At 38.8% G+C, this 27,252-nt stretch overlaps 1 protein-coding gene across 1 annotated transcript in view; it reads right to left on the bottom strand.

Annotated features, from left to right (window-relative positions):
• Positions 1 to 27,252, bottom strand: part of schip1 (schwannomin interacting protein 1) — a 270,203-nt gene that overhangs the window by 211,657 nt on the left and 31,294 nt on the right. Inside the window, exons 6-10 of the mRNA XM_058418425.1 lie at positions 8,947 to 8,999; positions 8,677 to 8,815; positions 4,059 to 4,129; positions 3,818 to 3,898; positions 2,337 to 2,487 (exon numbers count right to left, since the gene is read on the bottom strand). Of these exons, the coding sequence (XP_058274408.1) occupies positions 2,337 to 2,487; positions 3,818 to 3,898; positions 4,059 to 4,129; positions 8,677 to 8,815; positions 8,947 to 8,999 (495 nt within the window). The remainder of the gene's footprint in view (positions 1 to 2,336; positions 2,488 to 3,817; positions 3,899 to 4,058; positions 4,130 to 8,676; positions 8,816 to 8,946; positions 9,000 to 27,252) is intronic.

The raw sequence follows: 27,252 nt of genomic DNA, 5'->3' as shown, positions 1-27,252 counted from the left end.
ATGTTCATAAATCTCTGTTTGTGGAGCAGCAAAGTGGACAGGGGGTGAAAGACAGTAGTCAGGGAGGAATGAATTTCTACCTTTCCCATAGTCCTGAATAATAATTCTCATCATTACTTTCCAATAGATATGCTTTCTACCGCTGGTTTTTCAGTGGGCCTAAACACACATAATAGCATTGATGTATGTAAAGGAATGGTCTGCCATTTTACCTGATCTTAACCCAATCAATCTAATCTGGAAAAAACCTGTAGAGTTGTTCATCTACAAACCTTTACGAAAATGCCCTATGACAGATCATTATACAAATAAAGAAATATTTATTACTGTTTTTCCATCCTTTTGATACATAGAACATAAAAAAAAATTACCTCCTGCATGCACTTTGTGATTCTGTGCATTTTATCTCGTTACACCTCAAATAAACATTCACTCTGAATGAAGATCCATTTGCAGGGAAGGGGTGATTCACTCATATATTATTCATCTATGGAAGTTATTACAAAAGCTATCATTCGCTCATGGGAGTAGCGGTATTATGAAAATAGCAATCTAATCTGAAAACCCCAAGCTGAGCTTCTTTAACACATATCACATCCCCATTTTGACTCAAGCAATGAAGCTACTTGAGCAATGACTCTAAAACAGGTTACAATGGCCAATCCGATGGGAAGGAATTTAATCTAATCTAATTGAGGAAACAATCCAATGATATAGAACCTTTAATGGAAGAATTGTTTGGAGACCTTGAGCAAAAGGAACCAACCATTAACCTATTGACTGAGTGTGATTTTCTAGGCCTGTACTGAAGAGTAATTAAGCGTAGCTTTATAGCATCCCAGCCATACTGCTATGCAGCTTTTCACCATGCAAGCAGGGCTGGTGTTCATCTCAGACCTGCTCTACAGACCTGAACTGCAGTATATTTGATCTCACATTTCATAAATATGCATGAAGGCATTCTGGCACTACCAGGTTGGTCCAGGATTTCTTTTACTTCCTATTTCAAATCCTATGCTACTAAGCATTCATCAGAAGCTATGTTTAAGCTATGTTTAAGTTACAGAGAAAGCCTTTCCATTGAAAAAATAAACTGCTTAATTTCAAGCCAGGTTTCATCATTACCAAATATTATGTAATATTGTGACACATGAGGTACTAACAGAATTTGACAGGGTAACTAATGAGAGCCGGAGTTTAGCCTGCACTCTGAAAATATCAAAAAAGATAAACAACATTAGTGCAAATATTCTGGAAAGCACGAACACCCTGAAGGTAGAAAACTTAATCATACCAAAATACTAATCATTCAAAGCTTCACCAGCATAAAAGTCACTTAATAATATGGTTAAAAATAATAATAACAAAATAATTAGCAACCACTAATAAGCATTATGTAATTGATGTACAGTGCATCATTTTAGTCATTTTGGTCTATTCTCCTAAACGTAACTTAGAGGACAGTGTCAGGGGAAAGTCACAAGCTTCACAACAATATCCAGAAGGAAAACTGAATGACACGCCCACCTGTGGATGTGACCAGAGCTGTAAATAAAGTGTGAATAATGTATTCAGGTGAAGGGACAGCTCACTGAATCACAGAGGCCAGCAATAAATAAACCAAAGGCCAAAAATGTGACCGCTCTTGCTCTCAAGGTTCAGACTATCAATTTCAGTACATTCATCTGCTACACTTTGGTCATTAGCACATGGTTATATTTTTTTTCCGATAAATGATGCATGTGATGATCAGATCATCCTCCAAGGGTGGGCATATGGGGTAAGAGTCTTCATGTACATATCCGATATGAACCTGATATACATATGTATGTGTTTATGTGCATGTATTTCATTCAGTGCATAAAAAGATGCAAAAACATGGACGATATTCCTGTAATATATGCAGCACTCCATAACCACCACAGCACTTCCCTCTCCATCTTTTCCTCATTGATCTGCAGCTTTCAGATAGTAACCATGCCCCTGGGAGGAGCAGGATGGAGGTAATGTGAAGAATAAAAGCAAGATGCTACTTACACCTCCACAGAAACGAAACTAATGCTGTAGAGATATATCTGTATTCCTCAATACTGCTGTTTTTTTTGGGTGTTTTGGGATGGTGAACAGTGTTTAATTCACCGTGAGCTCTGAGGACAAAAAAAACCCTCAGACTACTTCATTAATCAATTAACCTGCTTAGCAAATTAATCTAATTAGCTGCTAATTACAGATCTGGGCATCAAGCCAATGGACACTCATCTCAACAACATCTTCATCCCCCAGCCTATTTCTCTCTCTCTCTCTCTCTCTCTCTCTCTCTATTTTAGGTTCCCTACCAGTGTGAGGTTTTGACCCAGCTCTCCAGTAGGAAGGTTGGTGGGAAGGGCATCCTCCTGTGTCACCAACTCAAAATGATTCATGTGGCTCTTTGGCTCCTCCTGCCAGCCTTGTTTACGCTCCAGCAAAGTTCTCCAGGCCCTCTGAATTCTACGAAAAAGAAATAAAAGCATTAATATGTAAAACAAAACAAAACAAAAACAATACATTGCCATACTGTGGCTGTATTATACAGTACTGTATATATTATGATCAAATCATATATGTATCCACGTAGCAGACGGGTCAGGGCCAGATCTGGCATTGAGCCGGCACTGCTGGCTGAGTTCTGGCATGGCAAGTGGTATGTCAACCAGATGTGGACCAGGTCTGGCAGTGATGGCACTGTTTATATGATGGCATGCCAGATGTGGCCCGGTTATGGTTTGGTTTATGTGGTGTGGCCCACTGCTGGCCCTGTGCTGAAATGTGTAAGGCTACAGGTTTTTTTGGTTCCCACAAATTTTCACATTCAAAATTATAAATGCGATTTTATCTGATTTGAGCTAAAGCTGCCTTTATGAAGACCATTCTGTGAAATATAAATACATCCTCCCTCTCCTGACAACCTCGACCTCAACAGACTTCATATACCCTCAGAAAACGAATTTATATTGACTGTAGCTCATGGTCAACGTTAGACCAAATTCAATTATGGGCAATTGTTCACAGGTTGAGAACCACTGTGTTTATTTTGTCCGCACATGGGCTATAGGCTGTGTTTAGACCCCTTGGGCAGCACTAAGAGCTGATTTCATGTTTCCCGAGAATATCATTGGACTGCAGTTATAGAGCCAGTCACCTGGCAGTGAACCCTAATTTAACTAGTACTCACAATGCCAGCTCAGTAGTACCTTGAACAAAATTCTGTTGGTGGTCCTTACTATCTGACCCACAGCTATTTATCTTACCTTACCTTGCATTACTATCCACTTTAATAAGAACATCTGCTCAACGATGCCATTATACAATCAAAAATAATTTTGTTTTAATGTTCACATTAAAAAAAAGTATATGAGAATCAGGGGTAAAATTAAATGATCTCAGTGACTTGTTGGTGTCAGACAGGCTGGTCTGAATTTTTTAGAAACTGTTGATCTCCCACACAGCAGTCTCTCTAATTTTTTTTTTTTTTTTTTTTAAAGAATGGTGCAAAAATTTTACCTGGACTTCTACCCAGTCTTTAACTGTCCACTTTAGGTGTTTAATCGGTACCCAGTGTAGCCTCAGCTTTCTGTTCTTTGCTGACAGTGGAGCCTGTCATAGTCTACCTCAAAGCTTTATATGTTGTGTATTCTGAGATGTTTTTTTTCTGTGTGTGACGATTGTATAGAGTGATTATTAGAGTGGATTATTTTCAGCTCAGCTGTAGCATGGTATATGTGGCAGAATAACCTTCTTCCCATTGCCCCCTTCAGGCAAAGGCAGGCAAAACACTTACAATATGGCCTTCTCCATGAGCAGCTGTTGCTCCTGTAGATGTGCAGCATTATCATCCCCCTCAGTCCGATGTTGTTGGTTTCTATAACAACAGAGAGATGACAGGATGGGGCAAGGATGTGAAGTAACAGAAACTGCAAAATATGAGATTTCAAGGTATATTTCTTCTGTACTGCAAAAGCCATTATTATCGTACCTTTATCTATTTTAACCATTTAAGTATTTTAAATGTAATTATTCACCTCTCCACTTTGAATCCTCCCAGTCCATCACCACTGTGATCATAGAAGCGATGATACTTGCGTCCTTCATCCTAAAAAAAAAAAAGATCTTAAAATGAAGTGATCCCCAAAATTTTGTGCCAAGTGAAATCAAAACAAATAAATATACCACCTGATGCTACAGCTTTCAGCAGGTACTGGTGAGCTCAGAGATCATACTGTGACATTGTGGTTTATTCTGGAGAAATATATTAATAACCTCTCTAGTGTTAATGCCTTCCTACAGTAATTAGGTGATTATGGACCCTTCATTTGATTTCTTACAGAAAAAAACCCCTGATATGTATTGCTTTTTGTCTGTTACGTATCCGCATCAAGTGTCTGCCCTCATGAAAGGAATTTACATGAGCAAGACATGTTTATCTATATACTTCTACATTCACTGGTTTGTCCATCCCTACGACCTTGTTTTTCACCACAAGAAAAGCTGAAGTCAGATGCTGTCAAGTTATGCTCGGAAAATTATCTTTCACCCAGTGTCTAGGAAGCATTCTCTCAGTGCCTGAACATGCAGACATTGATTGAACGGCAGCACCTACAGTCCCCCAGTGAAGGGTATATCATATAAAAATGAGAGAGAGAGAGAGAGAGAGAGAGAGAGAGAGATTTAAAGCAGAAAGACATGATTAATATGTTGCAGTGTGTTTATATGGGATTTAAACGCAGGGCTTCCAGGCCCTGTAAGACAACTGATAAATTTGTTTCTTTTCAAATAAAGTATTTAACGAGCAATTTACGGCAATGGAATGGATGGTTGCTTGAGGGTTGCCATAAGAAATACATCATATACAGGCATACCTACAAACAATTCCACTGAACATTATTTCATAACTTATGAATATTAATTTTGTATTCAAGGCATACAGTGAAGGGAAATAAGCATTCAGACACTTTTGTTTTGATTATGTTATATACTTCCAGTGTGTATAACAACTTTTCCAGTGTGTGTGTATATCAAAATTCCACACAATGTCTTTTTAACTTTGTACTTATTTATATAAATAGGAATATTCATTGCTTATTGTGCTCTGTGTAAATGTTGCTGCTTGCAGGTCCATTACATTCCACCTGCACATTTCTGAACCAGTTGCACTGACACGGGTGTTTACAGGCTTGTATCTGTTGTTTCTGAGAAGCTTCTTTTCCTTTACCATTTACCATTATGTTGCATAATATCTTCGCAATCCTATGCTTCTTATGCTTCATCTTATGCTTATGAATACATATTTGCTGTCATCTCTGGAGGTATATAAATGAATATTTGCCCTCATTGTCGGTAAAAGGCAGAATGCACTACAACAAACTGTGGAAAGAGAACCAAAAACTGTTCTCTATGTGGACAAACGTCTGGAGAAGCTGACTGAAGAACAGATCTAAGCGGACCACACGGAAAAAAGCATCTATTCATGCTTCAAGCATAAAGCGTGTGTGAGGATTCCTGTTTTTCTTAAGTATTCACCTTTGCTTTGTGGAACAAAAGAAAGCTACTTCAGAAATAACATTTCTCTTCGATTACAGCTCTTCTAAAGTCATGTTTCATCATTGGTTAATTGTTAATTGTGCACTGACATTGACAAGGCTGGGAGGGAAAAAAACAGGTTTACATTACATAATAATGTTAGAGTCTGTAAACTTTGCTACAACATGTAGATCTCCAGCTTAATGTGCTTGAATGGTTTTCGTCTCAGGGGTCATCATGTTTCACAAATAATCCTCCGGCAAAATCTGATTTGCTTTCTAGTGGTTTGGCGTTCTAGTGTACCCTGGATCAGGAACATGCTAAATTAGAGAAAAAAGTGTATGTATAAATACAGCTATGGACAGGTACATGAGCAGCAGCAGCACTCAGTCACATTCTGTTCTTCCTACACATTTCTATTAGAGTTCATTTAATCCTGTCCATTTTTTATAATGGGAAATATGTTCGGGTATCAACTGCAGTGATGTTATGGAGTTGGTTACTAGCTGTTATGTCCATTTATTTACCTTCACCTGCATCTCAAATGCATGCAAGTACAAATTTATGCATTTCCCTTGGGGCAGTTTTAGCTTAATGGTAGATGCCTTAATTTGAACAAAAGCTCCCATTTGTTCTACTTCACAAAACAGTGTCAATTCATACAAAAAAAAAAAATTCTAATGCAAATTGTTTCAATAAAGCAGACTATGATATGCATGTAGACTAACTTGGAGAGTAACAGGGGTGCAAGGAAAAATATCTAGCTAATGGATTACATTAATTAGTTCCCTGATCCTTAATTTCAGCAGCATATGGGCCAGCTAAATGTAGCTGAGCCATTCGGGATTTAGCCATATGAAGCTATAATGTTAAATAAACATAATAATGAAAGTCAATAATTATTGTGGTTAAGGGCAGATAAAGATTCACGCCTGAGTGTGTTAGGAAGCTGCTGAAGGAAAGATGGCATGGGGTGATACCTGCTTTCAAGCTTAATGTCATTTTAAATGTAAAATGCTAAATTTCTGCGGTATTGCAATGATCCCATTAACCCTAGAACAAACATTTTGCTAGCATATGGTTAAGTGCACTTCACAAGCACTTTACTAATACTTGGTATGGCTTTCCTTTGCTCTCAATTCTTCATGGTATGGATTCCATGAGATGTTGGAAACATTCTTTTGAGATTCTGGTCCATGTTGACGTGATTGCTTCGCTTTTGTGCTACAACCACATCCCATAAGTGTTCTATCGGATTCAGAGCCAGTGACTGGAAAGGCCACTGAAGAACATTGAACTCATTGTCATGGTCATGGAACCAGTTTGAGATGACTTTTACTTTGTGACATGGTGCAATATCATGCTGGAAGTAGCCATTAGAAGATTGTGGCCGTTTAGGGATCCACATGGTCAGCAACAAGATTCTTCAGACTAGACTACATTCATCCAGTCTTTACATGAGACCTTTGGTGAGTCTGAGGCAATTGCAGCCTCAGCTTTTTCATTTTTAGCTAATAGAAGTGGAACCCATAATGATCTTTTGCTGTTGTAGCCCACCTGCCTCAAGGTTCAATGTGTTTTCTGCTCACCACAATTATACATAGTGATTATCTGAGTTACTGAAGCCTTTCTGCAAGCTCAAACCAGTCTGCCCATACTCCGTTGACCTCTCTCATTAACAAGCCGTTGCCGTCCACAGAACTCAGAACTACTCCGAAATACTCAAACCAGCCCGCCTGGCACCAACAATCATGCCACAGTAAAAATCAAAGAGATCACATTTTTCCCTATTCTGATGGATGATGTGAACATTACCCAAAGCTGCTGGCCCATATCTCCATGATTTTATGCACTGCAACCACACAGTTGGCTGATCAGATCATTTCATAAATGAGTAAATGTACGGGTGTACCTAATAAAGTGCTTGGTGAGTGTATTTTGCCACTGATTCACACAAAAGCAGAGCAATGTTTCACTTCACTTCTATGCCTGCTTTGGCTCGAGCATGGTTCCTAGTTAGAAACCATAGTAAATGCAATATTTATGCAGTATTCTACAGCGTATGTCCACAATCTTAATGACACATGGGTTATAGCTTATCGCTCTATAGTTGCAGTACCCATTGTGGCATCAGTTAAATATTCAATAATAATAATAATACGGTGTTTAATTATTAATCACCACTACAGAAACTCAGGTTTTTACAAAAGGCGTGTTATAGAAACAGGTGGTTTTAAAATTGTGAAATATAAATCTGTCACTTGATCAGTGACTAGACAGGGGGGCACTTTGCCTTTAGGTACTTTTTAATGAAAACAATTATTCTTGCTATTCGGGCACTTGGAGATTTATTAGCTCATAAAATGAGACAATGGAGTGGTGTTTAAGCATGATAAAGGTAGATGCATTATAATAATGATTTCACCCTGCCTGACATTCCTGCTCAGCTTGATTCAGACAGCGGTGAGTACACCTTAACACTTTATTATAAAAGCTGCCTACCAGAACTACAGTATTGTGTGACATGGACTGGCATAAACAATGACATTCCCCAGCACATCAGATGGAATAATTAAACATAAATTCAGTAATTAAAGAGGTGGAGAGTTAACTGGCAAGTTTAGATAATTCCCCCAAACAGCAACGTATGCACAGGTTACAAATATTCACTTAAAGATTTAATACGAAGGCTTATATTTTACGTCAGTTAGTGCTAGGGAGGAATCAAACAGTCTTAGATTTGTTGTTTCGTGCACTGGTTTCTGGGATTTTTGCCCTTGATCTTGTGATTCCTGGATACTGCAATTATCCTCCTTACTAAAACATAACAAGCCACGTTATCTAACAACAATTTCAACCAACTTCACATACAAAAATGCAGCTCTCCTCAGAACAATTACATATTCTTGACCATTACATGTCCCCTAGAGTGTAAGATCAAGTTAATGACACTGAGTGAGTCTGTAGGCACATTTCCTGCTGTCTGGTACGGGTAAAAATTGATAATCAGTGGTGTGTATAGTATGTACACATGTACACGTGTTCACATGTTCATACAACTGCCAATCTCAGGCAATTAAACGAGAAAAGAACACAATAAAGGTCTGGAGCGGGACTTACAGGGGTGCAACCATCTGATAGAGTGGTCATGCTCACTGAAGTGCTCATCTTGTCTGAGGAAGAGAGTGAGAGAGGGGAAGGGCTTCGCTTCTCCAGGATATCCTGTCCTTGCAGAAAGTCTTGCCAGGCAGTCTGGGTGCTATTAATCGAATCAGTTTATAACGAACAGCATTCATTGCTTAGAAAACTAAACATAGCTCTATTTTACAGTATCGGAGTAAAATATCTAATACTAATGGAAATTTGTATGTGTGTATCTGTAAAACTTACTTTTGCAGTGAGTATCCTCCATCAGTGATGAGTTTCATGCTCTGCAGCTTGTCCTGAGAAATTGACAGAGAGAGAGAGAGAGATTTAACTTTAATGTAAAGTAAAAACACCCACATTCCCTAAACAGTTGAGAAAAACATATTTTGTATGATATTTAGTAGATACACTTCATCTGTCGGTTCAGTGGCACGGAATGGGTGAAACATGATACTCCTACTTTCCTCGTGAAAAAAAAAAAAAAAGATAGAGAAGAAATCCTTCTTTCATGCTTAGCGCATTTTTTTCTTTTCGAAATGGAGAGAGGGATCAGAAACAAGATTTCCAGTTAACTAAAGAAAGGTCACATGGAGGTCAAAAATAGCCATCATTTATATCAGTCCCTAAGCTCTAAACAACACTGATAATCTCAATTATATCAGTGCCTAAGCTAATTACGAGAAGTGAGATCCGGATAATTCTGGGTAATTCTGTACTATATGCCATGCTACTCCGTATTATCAAGACAGAGAGAGAGAGAGAGAGAGAGAGAGAAACAGACAGACAGAAAAGACCTATTACTACAGCTCAGCCCCCTTTTATGCTATTCCTTATCTTCCAGTTCTTCGCCATCTACCTCATTCCTGAGAGAGAGACAGTGAGAGAGACAGAGACAGAGAGAGAAGACCCTTTACTACAGCTCAAATACTCTTTATCTTCCAGTTCTTCGCCATCTACCTCATTCCTGAGAGAGAGACAGTGAGAGAGACAGTGACAGAGAGAGAAGACCCTTTACTACAGCTCAAATACTCTTTATCTTCCAGTTCTTGTCCACATCTACCTCAGCGACAGACAGAGAGAGAAGAACCTTTTTCACTCAACCCCCCTTATGCAATTCATCTTGTACGTCTTCTCCACATCTACCTCATTTCTGAGAGAGAGAGAGAGAGAGAGAGAGAGACACAGAGGACCATTTGCTACAGATCAAACTCCGCTGGGCTTAATAATTTTTGTTAATAAGGCTATCAATTGGGAAGCTAATTTAATTACATGGAGCATTAGGTTAAAGTATCTCTGCTGTACCACAGGGGTGCTGAGTATATGAGAGGTGAGCAGTGTGTGTGTGTGTGTGTGTGTGTGTTGGTGCATGGGTGCACATAGTGACAATGGTATACCAGTATAAATGATTCACCAGTAAATCTTAATGGACTGGAAGAAACACTTTTTCGACAGCGACTGAGGAAAACCTCCAAACTGAACTGACCTTACTTTTTACTAAGCTGCTGTACAAACAGCTGCAGCTTCATGGAAAGGAAGAGGTCATAGTGCTTCAGAGTTAATTTCCTATAGCAAGTATAACACAAATAATCAGGGAACTTCTAGAAATTTCTGAGAAGAGTTTAAAATTCCTGAACAATAACTACACAACTCCCAGACTGGGCTATGGACACGTTTCAGCTGAGCACACAAAGCCGAAGTGTCTTGTTTTGAGTCTATCCATGTATGAAACACCTCAATGTTTCGGGTTTCTGACATCCTCCTAGTGTAAAAATATAAAAAAGAGCGTTGCATAAACGCTCCACGTTGCCAAGTATTCCAAATATACTTAAATCTCATCTGGAGCAGAACTTGGGAACTACAGCCCATAAAGTGAATACTTTACTAAAAACACTGGTTCCTATGGTGAAAATGTGACAAAAAGACAAAAATATATAATAAAATTTTGTTCATGACTCGGCAATCAAGAAGCGCCGGTGCAGGCATCGCAGTCATTTACGACACACTGAGCAGCTCTCTAAAACTGAATGAGTCTCTAAAACCAACAAAACTGATTTATTTATACAAACCTTGCAACTGGATATAAAAACATCAGACAGTTTTTGGCTGAAGATATCTTAACAGTTCCAATATCTTGTCTAAAGCATTTTAGCAGCCATTTTTAGTTTGTGGGTCCATAAATATGTGTGTACTACAAATTTAATCTTGCATCCTTTCAAGAAAGATGTTTATTCATGTTCCAGGAAATGCCGAGAGTCAATAAAAAATACTTCTTGCAACATTTCGGTTCCATGACAGCATGAACACAGAGGTTTCATCTTCCAGACTGAAGAAACTGAGTGCATTTCCATTACTGTAACACGCCCTAAACACGGTATCCAAGTGTGTGTGTGTGTTCATGTGTGTGTAATAAAGCATTTGAGTCAAACCGCGTGTGAGGCTTTTTTTGGCATGTTGAAGGTGACATTGGCTCTTGGAGCACAGGCAGATTAGAGAGTCATCTCTACTGATCCATAACTAAACACACACACACACACACACCATTGTACAAGAGTTTTCAACATAAGGAGCAGATGGAGTACAGAGAGTGAGCTGAGGGAAGGTGCCTGACAAAATGAGAGGGATGATAGGGAGAGGGGAATGAGTGAAAATGAACTGCAAAAAAAAATACAAGAGGTGATGTGAGATAAGGGGAAAAGTGAGATAAGGGGACAAACGATAAGGGGGGAGAAAAAGCAATGGGGAGAAGACGGACAGATTAGGGACAGAGAAAGAGAGAAAGGGAAACCACACCACATTTCATCAGAGCCAGCACAAATAAGAAAAGCTGTGTGTGTGTGTGTGTGCTTGCTTTTTCAGTCTCCCAGCAGACTTTGTGACAGCGATGTCACTGTATAGATGAGTTCTAGCCCCACATTCTAGTCAGAGTCATGCAAGGTCATAATGACACAGTCTATCAGTTTGAGGCCTCAGGAGAGTCAAACAGTCTTGCATATCAATACATAACACACACACAAATACAAAGACATACTTAATGATCACAGTACAATATACTTTCTCAGGTGCACTAACCTTTAAGGCGCAAGTTCTTTCCACAATTCTTTTTTTTTTTTACATTTATTTATGAAACGTCAAGAAACATAATGAACACCCTTTACTGATTATTTCTTATAGGGTTGCTTTTTTCTGAGCTAACCATGCAGTGAAAAGTCTGGGTGAGCCTTTAGATACTAAGAAACATGTCAGTATTTTAAGATTTCAAGCAAAACCTGCTTGATGATCTCTCGGACGCTCAATATATCTTCTAGAGCACTACTTTTATATTATTATAATGTGCCATTTAACTTGCTAAATGTGAGCTATGGCCATATTATTGCTGGCATTTTTGTCAGAAGACTTGAAAATGTACAGTTCTGGAGTCAGTCATTGGAGGGAGCAGTGCTCATCTGTTCCTCTGCTGAAACAGGGATCATGTGCCAACCTGCCCCGCTGGGGAGAAAGACACTGCTCATGCCTGCTGTGACAGTGTGCATATACACACATTATGCACGGATGCTGATACACACAGGCACACATTTTAACACGCACAGCTGGTGCTGCCTAAAAGCTGTGTCCACCATCACTCACAAAGCCAAGCAAGCTACAGACCCTCTTCTCCATGTGCTAAATGACAGGACAGATGAGTGTGAGCATGTGCGTGTATGTGTGTGTGTGTGTGTGTGTGTGTGTGTGTGTGTATATGTGTATGTGAATGCTGACTTCAGCTCCCCCTCCCCAACAAGCAACCTGTATGAACAAAAAGTTCACAAAAGCATTGAATCTTATCTCCACTAACTAATTTTTTAAGAGCCTCTTAATGCAAAAAAAGCACAATGAACTAAAGAGGCTTCAACCACTTTCACCCTCAGATGGTCTGACACTGGCACCGAAACAGATCGGAGAATAAAAAAGGTGGCTTTGCATAATTGAACAATAGAGAGGACAGAAAATCGATAGTCATTTTTGGGTTTTGCAGAAGCAAGCAGACGCTACAATTCAACTGGGGGAGACATTTATGTGCTGATGAGCGAAGCGGGAGTGAAGGGTATAGAGCGGAAGGGACCTTGAACCCAAAGAGCTGCATAAACCAATAGAGGAAAGCAGAGTCCCTGACAGCTGGATACAGGATCCGTACCATATTATTGTCCTCCATTAGAGAGATAGAGAGGGAGAGAGAGAGGGAGAGAGAGAGAGAGAGATAGAGAGAGAGAGATTGATTTACTAGCCATGTAACCCTGGCTACTCTCCTGAATACCTCGTTTTGCCCCACCACTATTTAGAAGTGTAGTCTGTGAAAAATTTTCTAGATAATATCTGATAATAAATTTTTTTTTACAAAAATCAAATAAATTCTAGCTTGCCATCTTAAAGAAAATACGTGGATGATTAATGAACATGGCAACAAGCAAGTTCCCGTTCATGCAAACCCAGCCATGTGTGATCCGACGGTCTTGTATATATTTACTGTATTTACACAAAATCACAATTATTATGTACAACGTAACAGTAATTGACATGGTATAATACAATAAAATAGAGTGCAAGCTTGCTTCTTCATTTTTGCCTTCAATTTATCAGTTTTACACCCCATTATGCCCATTCCCCCAACACTTTTCAATACACAGTTACACCTATAAGGTATTTAAAGAACCATACTTGAGTTTTTTGGGTGCATTTGTCAGGAGGGCTCATGTGTGAACAGAAAGCAGTCAATTAACCTAGAAAGAAGATAACATGTTGATAATCATTTATCCTGTGGTGTACCGACAGCTTTTTTTTGAAACAATAGCACAGTGGAGCAACACCAAGATGAAAAGCCTAAAGCACGCCAAAAGAAATGTCTAGAGATTGGAACGATTCAAAAATAAAGGAGCCATTGGGCATTTGTCAAACAAATGACATGGTATGGGAAGCATCATTTATGAGCCTACACAATACCAGTAAGAAAAAATTTGCCTATAACATCCCTGGTTATAGGCAAAGACGAAACAATAAAAAAAAGATCCAGCTACAATGATCTTTTGTTAAAACGAAGAGAGAGAGAGAAAACATAAAAATGACGGGAAAAGGAAAGAGTGAAGAAGAAAGAAAAGCAAGAGAAAGGCAGGGGAGTAGAGGGTGTTTGTTGGACCCTCTGGCTGTGCAGATATTAAACTGGACACTAGCCAGCTGAATAAGTAAGCAAATAGGGGGAAAGACTGAGAGAAAGCAAGAGAAGAAATATGCAAAATATGAAAATAATGTGAAAATAATGAGAAATAAAGAAGGAGGTTGGAGTTGATCAGAAAAGGTGGCATACGAGGAGGAAAGAAATAAACAAAAAGAGGGAAAAGAGAATAAATGGCATCTGAGTTACAGCTTTCATCTCGCCTAGGTGCTGGGTGTAAATCTCTTCCGCTCCTGTGTGTGTATGGCATCAATAATGTACAAAGCCCTAATAAGAAACTCCAAAGAGTCAACAAGGTCATTCCTAACTGTATGTGTTGATATCTAGCACAACCACATACACACACACACATAAACACAAACACACAGACAAACTTATTCTCCAATCACTATGACTGCACCACTGTGTTAGAGTGACATAATATTAAACACATACAGCAGATAGAAAGTGTAAACTGACATTGCTGCTAAAGGCTATATGACTGGTAAAGCTTGTCGTCTTTAGTTTGGGCTTAGTGAACGTCCTGTTTGTTGAATTTGCTATGGAACAGTGAAGTATTGTAGATAGAAATGCACAGGATTTGTGCACATCTACTTTACATTTGCTGCCAAGCCAGCGGACAAACTCTCATACTACTGAAATGTCAGCTGTGACAAAACAAAGAAACATTTTCCATTTGTTATCCATACGGTGTTTTTGTTCCTGATGCTACAGTGACTGAACTCTACAATGAGGCCAAATCTGCTGTCTGTGTTCACAACCTTGTCTTTCACTCACACAGCTTGTGACTATTGACATAGATTGACCAGAAGTATTTTTCTGCAAATTGAGACCTTGCTTCACCACTGCAAAACAATACGGTGACTGTAACACATCTGGCACTGACTACTCTTTTTTTCACCCTTAGTAACATTTGTGATAATCAGGGTTTATGGCCAGGTTAGACAAAGCAACAGCAACTTGATCCATGCTATTGCTGAAAAATAAACCAAAAGAGTAGTCTCCCAAATAAAACAAGCGATGAGACACAGATTTATCTATACGACTTGCATCAGTGTATTGAACACTCAGTTCAATATGAACTGATGCCACCTTTAAGTCCCGCCCCCTTCCGCCAATCTCACGGTCTTCCATGGCACTCTCAGTTTCTATCCAAGTAAATGAAATATGTTTTGAAATAAAACAAAATCAGTATGCAAACATTAGACAAGTATTTGGTTACCATCAGTGAACCTTTGGCCGAAAGGGAAAGAAATGATTAAGGTTTTGATTACAAAAGTGTCAAATCTTCCACAAATAAATAAATAAATAAATAAATAAATAAATTTCTTACAATATTTTTTAACGGTACATGAACAGGGAAAAATCAATATCACACAATCCCATTATGCACATTAATTTTTAGTTAATGGACCTGATGTTTTGACTGTAATTACCATCAAATAGCCTACTTCCAGTACATATTATTATCCCCCCAAGCCCCCACCCACCCCTGTGAATTTGTATTTGAAGTACATCTGATTTAATGTGGTATTATTTTTATGTATTACTGAAAAAAAAAGCAACAAAATATAATAAAGCAAATGATCCAGATAAAGTGGAGTGGAAGAATTGGATGAAAAACGTACCCGGTATCTAAAAGCTCTTCGCTTGAGTTCCAGCTGACCTATGGGGAAAGTGCTCTATGGCCACTCCCATCACTACACGTATAAACTGTGTGCTTAATAGTTGATGAGTTTCCTGCGGTCCAGAGCATACAGGCGTCTGTGGTGAAGAAGATCGGAAACTAACACCGCACACAAATGTCCAGCTCTAATGAACCCCATCAATGCTGACTGTAAGCAAACACACGGACATACATTTATTTTTGGTTATGTAAGCAGATGAATGCGAGGGCCATCGTATGTCTATGGGCTTCATATTTATAGATGTCGGCAAAGGGGTGAAAATGTTTTTAGTATTTTCTTTGACATTAAAAAGCATACAGATAGATCTTCTCACAGTTTTCCCCAAACAATATGAGGGTGTTCATTCTAGGGTGTGTGCACACACGCACACTATGATGCTGGCGCTGGTTATATTATTGCTACAACTCTAGTTGTACCTCATGCTGAGGTTCTTGCACAGAAGTTCGCTCTCCTCTGTGCGTGTTGAGGGAGTAGTGCTGCCTTCAAGGTGAACTTGTAATTCCCTGACTCAACCTCAGCTTGAAATTTCAGCTCATCAAGATGCCATAATCTTTCCAACTATCAGTTCCTTGTTCCCTGTTTACACAGTTATGTGGAATCTACATGGCTATGAACAGTGTACACAAATCGATAACACACACAATACTAATTTAAGGTAATGTTCAACATTGGAGTTTGCACAACTTTAGCCAGTTAGCTTGTCGCTAACATAACTCGCTGTTGTCCATGGACTAGCTTGTTGCTAAGCTACTCTCTTTTGTATGCTTTTGATACTGTAATGCTGTATTCCAGTCCAAAATGCATGAATGTTTGAAGTTGTAGAACAGCACCGATGGACACACGGGCCTTATTGTACTGTAAAAGTGTACTTAAAGCATCTTTTGTGAGCATTATGCACTCTGACAGGTCAAACAAAACATCATACTTTTAAGGAGTATTTGTTTTATTCCAATTCCCACTTCACACTTCACAATCTAACTATCTGCTTCCAGGGGCTGCTGGGAATTGCAGTTCAGACAATGTCTGGCATGTAATTAAATATCCCAGAGCTACATGAAGAAGAAGAGACAAAGATTAAAAATTAATCAAGCCATACTGCATTCAGCAGGAGGGCATGAACACACTGTATTTAGACATACAGCCTATATTTTATTGCCAATGCTAACAGCAAACCCATTAATCACTGCTAATAATAGGACACTAACAGCAGTGTCCTGTGCATGAGTGTGGCTTTAGCATAAGTGTTAGGAATCGAATGCACAATCATATGAATGTATGAAGCATGATATAACTGTTTCAGAGGTATGCCTCGCATATTTTAGTGCATTTTGTATTTAATTTGATAAACCTGTCTGAATAAATACTCCTTTTTTGGAAAGACATTCGAAACTTAATCTTCAAAATATATTACGATATTGTGCCATGGGATTTTTATGATAAGAATACTCATTACACCAAAACAGGTAGCTGGAATAAACTCACAGGCTATTAATTCACTATTACAGTTTACTATGAGTAATAACCTTGTGTTGTGTAAATGGTTGGACCCAGTGGGACTGAGGAGAAGTGATCATAAACAAGGGTCATGCTGACATTCAACAGAGACAGGGTGAAGCCCTGGCAACATGCCATGCTCACCATATCACTCATTTCTCTCAACTTGGCACCAGGGTGTGTGTGTGTGTGTGTGTGTGTGCCATCTAGAAGAAATTTGGCAGAGATGAGTTGCTCTCTTTCCCAGGTGACATTGGCAGCTGTGTAGTGTCGTGCTGAGAAAGTCGATAAGTAGTGTGTGGTGGAGCCTTTGTATGTTTTTATATTTTTCACGTAAATGGTTTTAAAAAACACAGAGGACCAAAGGCAATATATACCGTATTAGAGAAACTTGATACTTAATATGCTGCCATGCTGTAATGACAGCTACCTGATCTACAAGTATAGAAAGCATGAAATCTACCACAAAATGCATTTCTCTAATGTTCAGCCTAAAGCTATGACTTCACTAATGTCAAGCATCCAAAACTCGAACTAACTGGCGCTAACATTTACTCCTTTACATGTATAACAGAAGCAACTTGGCAAGTGGAGCAAAATCCAATCAAGCACAGAGCAGAGCAGTCTTAACGAACTTGAATAGAGATCCAGTAGTGGTTCTTTGTCATTCCTGGGCTTTGAACTCACAATCTTCCGGTCACAAATAAAACCCTATTTGCATTCTGCATCTACAGAGCAGTGAAAATATTGTTGTCATGAAAATTCTCATTAAAATTCAAACAAACAGCCTCCTCTTGCACTATTATTTTATAGCATCCTTAAATACAGCCCGCCATTTTTATGTCAGCAATGCAATTAGGCCTTTTAATTTTACTGCCATGAAATAGTTTTTCAGCCAGTCATGCTTCTGACCCAATCTACCCTACACACAGGCTTCAATCAATGAAGGAGCTGAAGCATATATGGTTCTGTAAGTGAAACACGTCAATATCGTTATTGTGTTCAATGGCACATTGTACTGTTGTACATTCTTTGTTCTATATTATAGTGTGGAAGAAAAAAACATATGTAGGACCGACAGTGCTTTCAAGAGTGACATAATGCTTTTGAAAACTTACATAAAATGTATAGATTTGTTATGAGCGACCGTAATACACTGTGTTCCGCACTTATTTCGCTGCCTGGAAGAGCTGCTATTAGGTACTCAAGACTAATAGGCCAGCCAAAGATGTAATTAACTAGAAATGTGTTCTAGTGCTTTAGGAAAAATTCATTATATCCAACATAAAAATCATTCATTCAGTGTACCACAGCACTGACTAGACTAAAAGCTGGGCTGCGGAGAAGAATAATGCTGCTGCCACTTCTTGGAGAGGTTTCACTCTTACCGGCGTCCTGTCAAAAACACCCTTGCAACACAGCTGTCGTGAGGGTGGTGAGGGCTCAAAAGATTTCCTTCAGATAGCTCCGATCCAAGCGCACCTCACGTCTTCTATTACGAAGGAACTGAGAATAAAGCAGCTCATACTGTATTTTTCTGTTCCACACAAGCAAGATTTAATCTGGCTGTGACAGTTACCTTGCTGTGTACTAATGATGGTATCAGCTTAACAGCAGGCATTGCAGGAGGTTTAATTCTTAAGTAATAATGTATGTTTCCTTTGACTTCCACCTATTTGAAAGCAAATCACATTTATTTTCACTTCTGTTGTTCTTACAGAAGGTATTCCCTAGGTTATATGCTGTTCTCGGGCTCTGTTAGGGTTTTTTGTTTTTTTTTCTAACATTTGTTAATAAACTGAAACTCAAATAAGACATTTTAATATCACGTATATATTCATACAGAGTTTCACTCTGATGTAAACTTGCAAACCTGACCTCAGTGAGCTGCAGGGTAATGATCAACATCAGTCTCAGGTACAGGTGATGAAACTAAAAGAGGAAAAAGTTATTCTAAATGAATAACATAAAAAAAACTAAGTTGGTCAAATGGGATGCTGTGGTGCGTTGTGAGGGAACAGGAGTTAAACAAAAAATTAGAACCACACACACACACACACACACACACATGTGCCAATTAGCCTTTTCAAGACTAGACAATCAGCATCAGCTACACATTTTCCTCTTGTTTTAGTATGGACGAGAATAGTTTCCATTGCCAGCTCTCGACAAAACACAACACCACAACAATACATTCAACGAAATTTAGAGGCCCAATAAATATTTAAATTAGGCTGTTATGTTTCGGCTGCTAAGGGTTTGTGGCTCATACATACATAGCTCATAGCCTTAATGAGAGAGCGGAGCTGGGTTTGTATATCTGCGTTCCTTATGGGGCCCCATAAAGCAGATTAAAAAGCTGTGGAGCTTCAGACGAATACATACCGCAACTCACCGGTGCTGCTCTATCACAGTTCTTACTGCAACATGGGAATAATAGAGACATAACAGAGAGACTGCTGCGTAAAGGTCGACCAACCTGCACACATAGATGCGCTAACACAGACAGGAATGCATCATAGATGATGCCAGCATAATATGTTGGTTAATGCAGGCTAGTGTAGTTGGATGCAAGCCGATTTCTCCCCGTTTATGTTGCTGCATTCAAGGTCATGTGTTAATATGCTCAAAAGGATGCGGCGTGATGTTTATCGTCTACTGTCGGTTTTTTAAATCTAATTTTGGTCCGAAAACGCGCTGCTTCTGAGGTGCACCATTAGTACCAGGTACCAGGATAAAATGGTATTTTTCTGACTTATAGCACAGCCTTATAAGTTCTGCCCCATTTCTTAACACCTTCTTTCCTAGATATTCTCTATTTGCTTCCTCAGAAATTACAAGCTCTGACTCTAACACAAATAGGTTACTCCGGCTCCCCAGCGGCAGAAACAGAAATGCAATATCACACTCACAATCGAGTGGTTATACTGAATATCGACGCGGCTGCGATTCTGACGTAGGTGATCACAGCCATGCCGATATTCATTATAACTGCTTCACTGCAAGTGAGATATTGTATTACAACAAGTTTCTATAAATAGGAAATTTATATCTGGTAAGTGACATTTTGGACACTGCACTGAAACCCCTGCTCGTGTGATACGCTTTAATTAAGATTGTTTTCTGGATGTACAGCTATTGTTCCAAATACAATGTCTGAAACACTTTAATCTCCTCCAAGAGTAGCTGCATTTAGGTTGAATAAATAAAAGAGGGTCATATTGGCTTAAGAGAGAGAGAGAGACAGAGAGAGAGACAGAGAGATGGGGTCTATATGACTTGGGGCCTTGGGAGAGTCTACAACTTTATTAAAAATATATCATAATGGCTCAGGAGAGAAAGAAACAAAGTCTCTGAACGGACCCCATAGTAAACTGGATTCTGTACATTCATTGTGCACATTTGAACTGAAAACAAATGAAGTGACCTCTGAAGTGAGAAGTTATGTAAGGTGCTTAAGGTACATGGACTGTAAAGCCCACAGTTATACCTTACAGTGAACATTTACAGTGTATCTAGAGAAAGAAAAATGTATCAGAACCTGGAACATCTGTTCTGTGTTATTAATTTGCTGCTATAATAATGACAAAGTTCGTCATCCTTTTCTTTTCATTTGGACAATCAGTGGTCGACACAAATAAACCTAATTTTGGAAATCTATGAAACCACACACGGACGACACTAATGAAATGTTTTCCTAGTATGCGAGCTGAAGGAAAGCTGCGTCTTGTTTCCCAATTATGAGATTAAAATCTAATTATGATACACCTGATTTCTCACTTCAACCCACAGCCACTGTTCACAATGCTCCAACCAAAACTCGCACACACGCCACGCACATACACACTCACACATACACACCCACAGCACACAATCTCATTACTTCTGCAGTGCACATTCTTCTGTTTGCAATCAACACACAGAAACATAATGTTTAATCCACACAGTTTTCCCTCAATATGGCTGCCATTATTTCACACTTTCTTTCTTTCTTTTTTTTTTTTAATTCCATCTCTCGCTGCAGTAAAGCTATCAGCAGAAGTTACCCAGGCAGAAAATACAAACAATTTAAATATTTCCCAGCTCCGTGAGAAATATTAACCGTCTCAGTGGCTCATATCTTGATACAGAGAATGGAAAAAAAGAAAGAAAGCGAGAAAAACACAGAAGGTCATTTGTGTTTTCATACACACACACACACACAAAACCACATTTTCCCTTATCTCCACTCAGAGTAATTTAGTCAGCACTGCTTCCAGGCTCAGCCTCATCACACTCGGGTGTCTGAAAGCCTCCGACAGTTATGTCTAATATTTATTCCCTGCAACTCTCTATAACACCTGCACAAGTACACCAGTGATATCTATCTTATTTAGTGCCTATAGCATCAAAAAGGCACTCAAATGCTGTGATACATGTTTATCCTACACACTCAGAAATGAGAACCTGCCCTTAGGAAGCCCACTGCAAGCAGCAGTGAAAACATAGCAGCGTGATTTTTCCACAAGACTTTGTGATGAATGTGTGTATCACAACACCACCGATCTACTGTAATGCACAACCTTACCATCTCCTCTATCCTGATGCTCCTGAGTCTTGTGCATTTATTGCATCGTGCCGCACTCTCACGATGATGATGATATCGTAATATCAATACTGCACTTGGTAACCCTGCATGACACTCAGAAACTAGTCTTCATAATTCAGTAGTTTTTCTACTTAACAGGAAAAGAAATTTAGAGCATATTATCATTATATCTTATTCAAGCTACGCCGACTGACTGTTGAGTTCTGCACTGACTCCAAAGTACTGATCCTGACAGTTATGTAAGATCATGACAGTTATATAAGATTCGGCCCAAAGAAGACCTGACAAAGAACGTGGCAGGAAAAACAGATCTGAGAATAACTAAATGAAAGGATATTCACAAAATTAAATTAAGCAAGAGAGAAAACTACTACCTATTAAAGGAACTTGTCAAAGCTGTTGCTTTGTGAAAAAGCAACCTACAATTAAAGCAAGCACAGTGCAACTAAGCTGAATTACCAAGTTTCTCAATATGAATATAATTTATCAAAAATTTTCATGCTAGATATCTTTTTATGTCATTCATTAATTTATACCTATACTGGGAACCAAACTTTTCCAAACTGAAACACACTACTCTGTCACACTACACACTACTGAGACACAGATCCACAGTATTAGCCAATCCACACTATACACTCCAAACAGACAGCCTATACACATTTACTGTCAATAACCATGGTGTGGATTTGCACAGCTTCTTTCCAGTGTCTTCAAGCTTGCTTGGAGTTTAATTTACACTTCACCAGAGATAGAGAGAGCAAAGATGGGGAATGGAGAAAAACGTAACTGTCATTTCACTCGGTTTGAATAAAAGCAGAAATGACATAGAGAGGGAGAGAGAGAGAGAGAGAGAGAGAGAGAGATGGATACATTGTGATGTGCTGAATATTCTGTCTCAGACTCAGAGAAGTAGCACAAATCCAGTGAAAAAAGTCTCCTCTAAATATTGAAGATTATCAATTGTTTAATTAACAAATATATTTGGCTAAAGGTAATTCTCCGTGTTTTTAAGCTGTTTTTGTTCAAAGCCCGTATCTGATACTGAAATCACTATAGGTAACCATTCCTATCGGACACCAAACTGTGCAGAAAGTAGATTAATTTGTTGTTGTATTGATTTGCTGTACTGCTGCCACGACTTGATTGATGGTAGCTTGGATGGTTCATGTACAAAGTGAAGCATTTGATAGCCTACTGTGATACAGTTAGGTGAATCGAACTTTATTCAAAGATGCCAACATTGCCAAGAAATGAAATAATGCAAGGAAAAGCGATGATGCTTCACCATTCGGTTTTAGGTTTCCATTAATCAGTTTATACACATAAATGTTCAGAGTCCATTACTGAGACGGTTGAGAGTACGTGAAATGATTCAGATTCAGAATCAGGATGTTTCATTAGAAAGTAAGAGCACAGTTACTCCTATGCAGTGCAGTGACACAGCAAAAAAACAAAAAAACAAAACTGTTCAGTCAAACTAGAGACGATCTGGATGTAGAAATAAGAAAAATGGAAGATAATAATAGTAAGAATCTACAATGAAGGTAGATAGAAATGTTAGTTTCAAAGCATCTTTAATTATCACAATGTTCCAGACAAAGCCATGAGTACTTACTGCCCAACTGTACATAATTGCTCTTCACTTCATTGTTCACTATGCTGCCTGGATCTCTGGTTCCAAACGATTAACGCAGAGCCAGGCAATTAATTTTACACACACATGCACACACACACACACACACAGTCTAATTACTGTCCATCCATCATAATGTGCTCCATGAGTACAGTTATTGGGAGAAAATAAGATATGAGCTTCTGGATAGTATGGGCTTTCCGAAACAACACCTCTCATAGTAAATGATACCACAGAAGAATTCTGTGTGTGAATGTAGTAATGACTGAGAATGAGAATGGTTATTCGGATAGCTGGATGTCCAAACTCATTTTAATATTTACGTATGTGGACTAAAAAAAATGAGTAAATTATAAAATAAATTATAGTATCATTAAAGTGTTTGTCATTAAACCACCAGAGAACTTTGGCAAGCAGCTTATGTTGAGCCACAAATGCAACTTCTAAGCAGAGTTATGTAGAGAATTTGCCAAATCTCAATACCAGTTAATAGAGGTGTAATGCTACACATGACACGATGCAATAATGTGATAATCTAACACCAAAGTTTCCAATCAGTGCAACCCACAGAGTTAAAATATAAAAACCGTACGCTAGTCACGTGATCACGGTCTCTGAGATCCACTCCTGCAAGATCTGAAATGCCCTTCTCGTCTGAAATCCTAAAGCCTACAAAAATCTACAGATTGACAGGAATGGCCAGCACATATTGTACATTATGCAGTTACAAAAACATGTTACATCAGATATAAGAGCTCTTCAGTAGCTTTCAAACAACTCCAAGACCACAGTGTCTGGCATTTTAGCTGACTTTAGAGCTCTATTTCTGCTCATTATATTTAGACCCTATGTTAATACATTTTATTTTTTATGAGTATACTGAACCTGTGGTATATTTTGTTTACTAAAGATATTTCTGTCCATTTTTTCATTTAGTTAATTATACACATATTCAAATGCACAATGTTTGACACTGTTTATGGTTCAGAAATAAAGAAATCATCAGAACCTTTATTTGTCACATATACATTTCAGCACAGTGAAATTCTTTCTTTGCATATCCCATCCTTGGAGGTTGGGGACAGAGCACAGGGTTAGCCATGATACAGGAGCAGAGAGGGTTAAGGGCTTTACTCAAGGGCCCAACAGTGGAAACTGGGCAGTGCTGGGGCTTGAACCACAAAGCTCCTGGTCATTGAACCAAAGATTTAAACACTTGAGCCACCAAAGCCCTATTATGCTCAAAATATTTTGAGAATCTTTTGAGAATATTTTGAGAATCCAACTGAATTGACGAATTGAATCAAAATGTTACAGGAGTGTGCCAGATTCCATGGCACACTAAAACAGTGGTTGAAATGGTAAAACAGTTAAATGTTCAATGTTGCTTTCTCCACTGATGTTATTTTTCAAGGAAACTGATATGGTTGCCTGCAGTTCTGGCTAGGGCTTAGCAGCTTTCTTATGACTTCCTCTATATGAAATCCTACATTATCACCCTCAGTCATAAGAATTCCTATGAATGATGTATGAGAGCTGCTGACCTTATTCAGTGCTGTCCATGCTGCTTAAACTCAGACAGCAAAGCAATACTACGGCAATACAGTTTTTGGGGGCTAACACTGATCAAAACATCACTTTAGCATTTGATTTTATTTGTTTGCTTTATACACTGTCGCAAATATGTTCTCCTCCAAGCAGAACTCTTACTGATGCTAGGATGTGATGGACTTATATATCTGTGAAGAACACTGAATTCTTGCAATATTTAACAGGTGGACAAAGAGCACATTTTATTACGATCATGCCGATGTCCAAGAATGTCTGGTTAAACAATGCAGTGATGGGAAAAAAAATCATACAACTTCAGACATGTCCATGAGCCCAGCACATCCCTTCATCTTGATCCTTGTCAGAAGTGAGGAAGCATGAGCTTAACGCCAAACCCTGGCCCCAAAGAGGACTGACATAAGTGTGTTTTTTCCCTTCTACCAGATGAAAGTGGAAAGAGGTCAGGAGGAAAGGAGGGCACTTCGAACTCACCCTAACTGTGAGCTAAAAAGAAGAGTAAGGATAGAAGGAGATAGCAAGCCACTCGAGGACTGTACGTCAATAATGGTGATCAGTGGGAGACATGAACATAGGAGGGTTTTCCACAAACAACACATCGTAGTGGGAAGCGTGCAAAGAGAACACACTACAAATCTAAAATATACGTTTTACACTAAATAGGTTTGTAAAAAAGCGTTTGTTTAGATTAAATGTCTCTGTCTGTCCCTGACTTCTAAAGTTAGTCTTAGCTTCATCTGCTGTCTGAGTCTCTGAAACACGGAGTCATTATTAAGGCTGCACTGTGTGTTTCGAACAAGCCTGCAAATCAGGAACTGTAGCAAGGGAAGATTGCACAAGCCTAAGGCTTTACAGCAGTCCTTAAAATGTCCAGAACTGAGACAGAGTTATCAATCTCAGTGATGGAGCTGCTGATGGTGGGAGATGTTGGGAGGGGGATTCATTCATGATGGAGACTGGTGTAATGTCTTTTAATACTGCAGCTCACACATAAACTGAAAGTGAACTAACACAATCATCCTGTTGCAATGACCTTCTGGATAGGTTCTCAGTTTTAGGGGATGCCTGAGATGAGGATAGCCTACTTGAGAGTTTTACCAGCTATTATTTTTAATGTATAGCAATTATATGGATGTAAACTTAATTTCTGGAATATTTAATATTAATTAAAACTGTCATCTGGGAGTTCTGGGCGGGTCTGTGCCCACTGTAGGCTCAGATCCTTGTTCTTGGCTGACAGAAGTAAAACTTTGCTTCTGATATTGTAGCTGAGCCACCCTGAGGTGCACCATGGTGAGCAGAAAAGCATCTCAGAACAAACAGTTTTTTCATGTTCCCATTGGCTTTCTGTCAGCTCAAACCATTCTGCTTGTTCTCTTATGACCCCTCTCATCAACAAGGCATTACCGCCAGCAGAACTGCATCTTTCTGGATGTTTTTTTTTTGTCTTTTCCAAACCTTTCTGTGTGAACTCTACAGACGGTTGCGTGTGAAAATCCCAGGAAATTAGATGTTTCTGAAATACTCAAACCAGCCTGTCTGGCACAAACAACACTCGGCATAAAAGGTTGAGGACCCATGTCCTACTGAAAGTCTCCCTCTATCTCTTTTTCCTATATTGTCAGTGCTGTATTAATCTAGTGTACCTCAGATGCTCAGCATAGAAATGCAACTAATTATGCATACAATGAAAGTCAAACTTAATTTCCTCGGTTTCATATATGCAAAGATAATACCGGCAAGCATTTTTCATTTTAATGACTGTTATGACAGATTGCTACATCTCTCTCCAAGGAAGTGGATTGAGGCCGTTAAGCAGCACATGGTAACATCTTTTCATTAAAGACAAGCCCTGTGGAACACATTTTAGTGTGCAATGTCTTTTTATTAGCGGTGTTCTATGAGGACACCTTCAGCTTCCGATGCAAATGTGTGTGTGTGTACGAATCATACAATATGTACAGAGAATATACAGGAGAGAAAAAAGGAAAGCATGAGTAGGGAGAAAAAGAATAGGAGTAGGAAAGAGACAAAGATTTAGGAATAGAACACATTATTCATCACGCAGTGATGGCTGATACGAGATATCCATCAATATATCTTACATCTCCTCTAAAGTTACTTTCTAAAGTTTACAGCGTTGCAGAGCCTTTTTTTCTACAAAGGACTACTTGTCATTCATTTCTCTCCCTGTCATCCTCTCCTTTCTTATCCTCTATTTATGCTTTCTCACAGCTGGAGACGACGAGATGGATAACTCAGGAGGATGGAGTTTCAGTATATCTTTAATGACATGAGACCAACAGAAACAAACTAAAGCAAGACACAAATAGAGAAAGAGATCAAGCAAATAAGTAAACAAGCCAGAGAG

This window comes from Hemibagrus wyckioides, linkage group LG20 (assembly GCF_019097595.1).
Source record: "Hemibagrus wyckioides isolate EC202008001 linkage group LG20, SWU_Hwy_1.0, whole genome shotgun sequence".
Classification (NCBI taxonomy): Eukaryota; Metazoa; Chordata; class Actinopteri; order Siluriformes; family Bagridae; genus Hemibagrus; species Hemibagrus wyckioides.
This window is presented reverse-complemented; position numbering and strand designations above follow the sequence as displayed.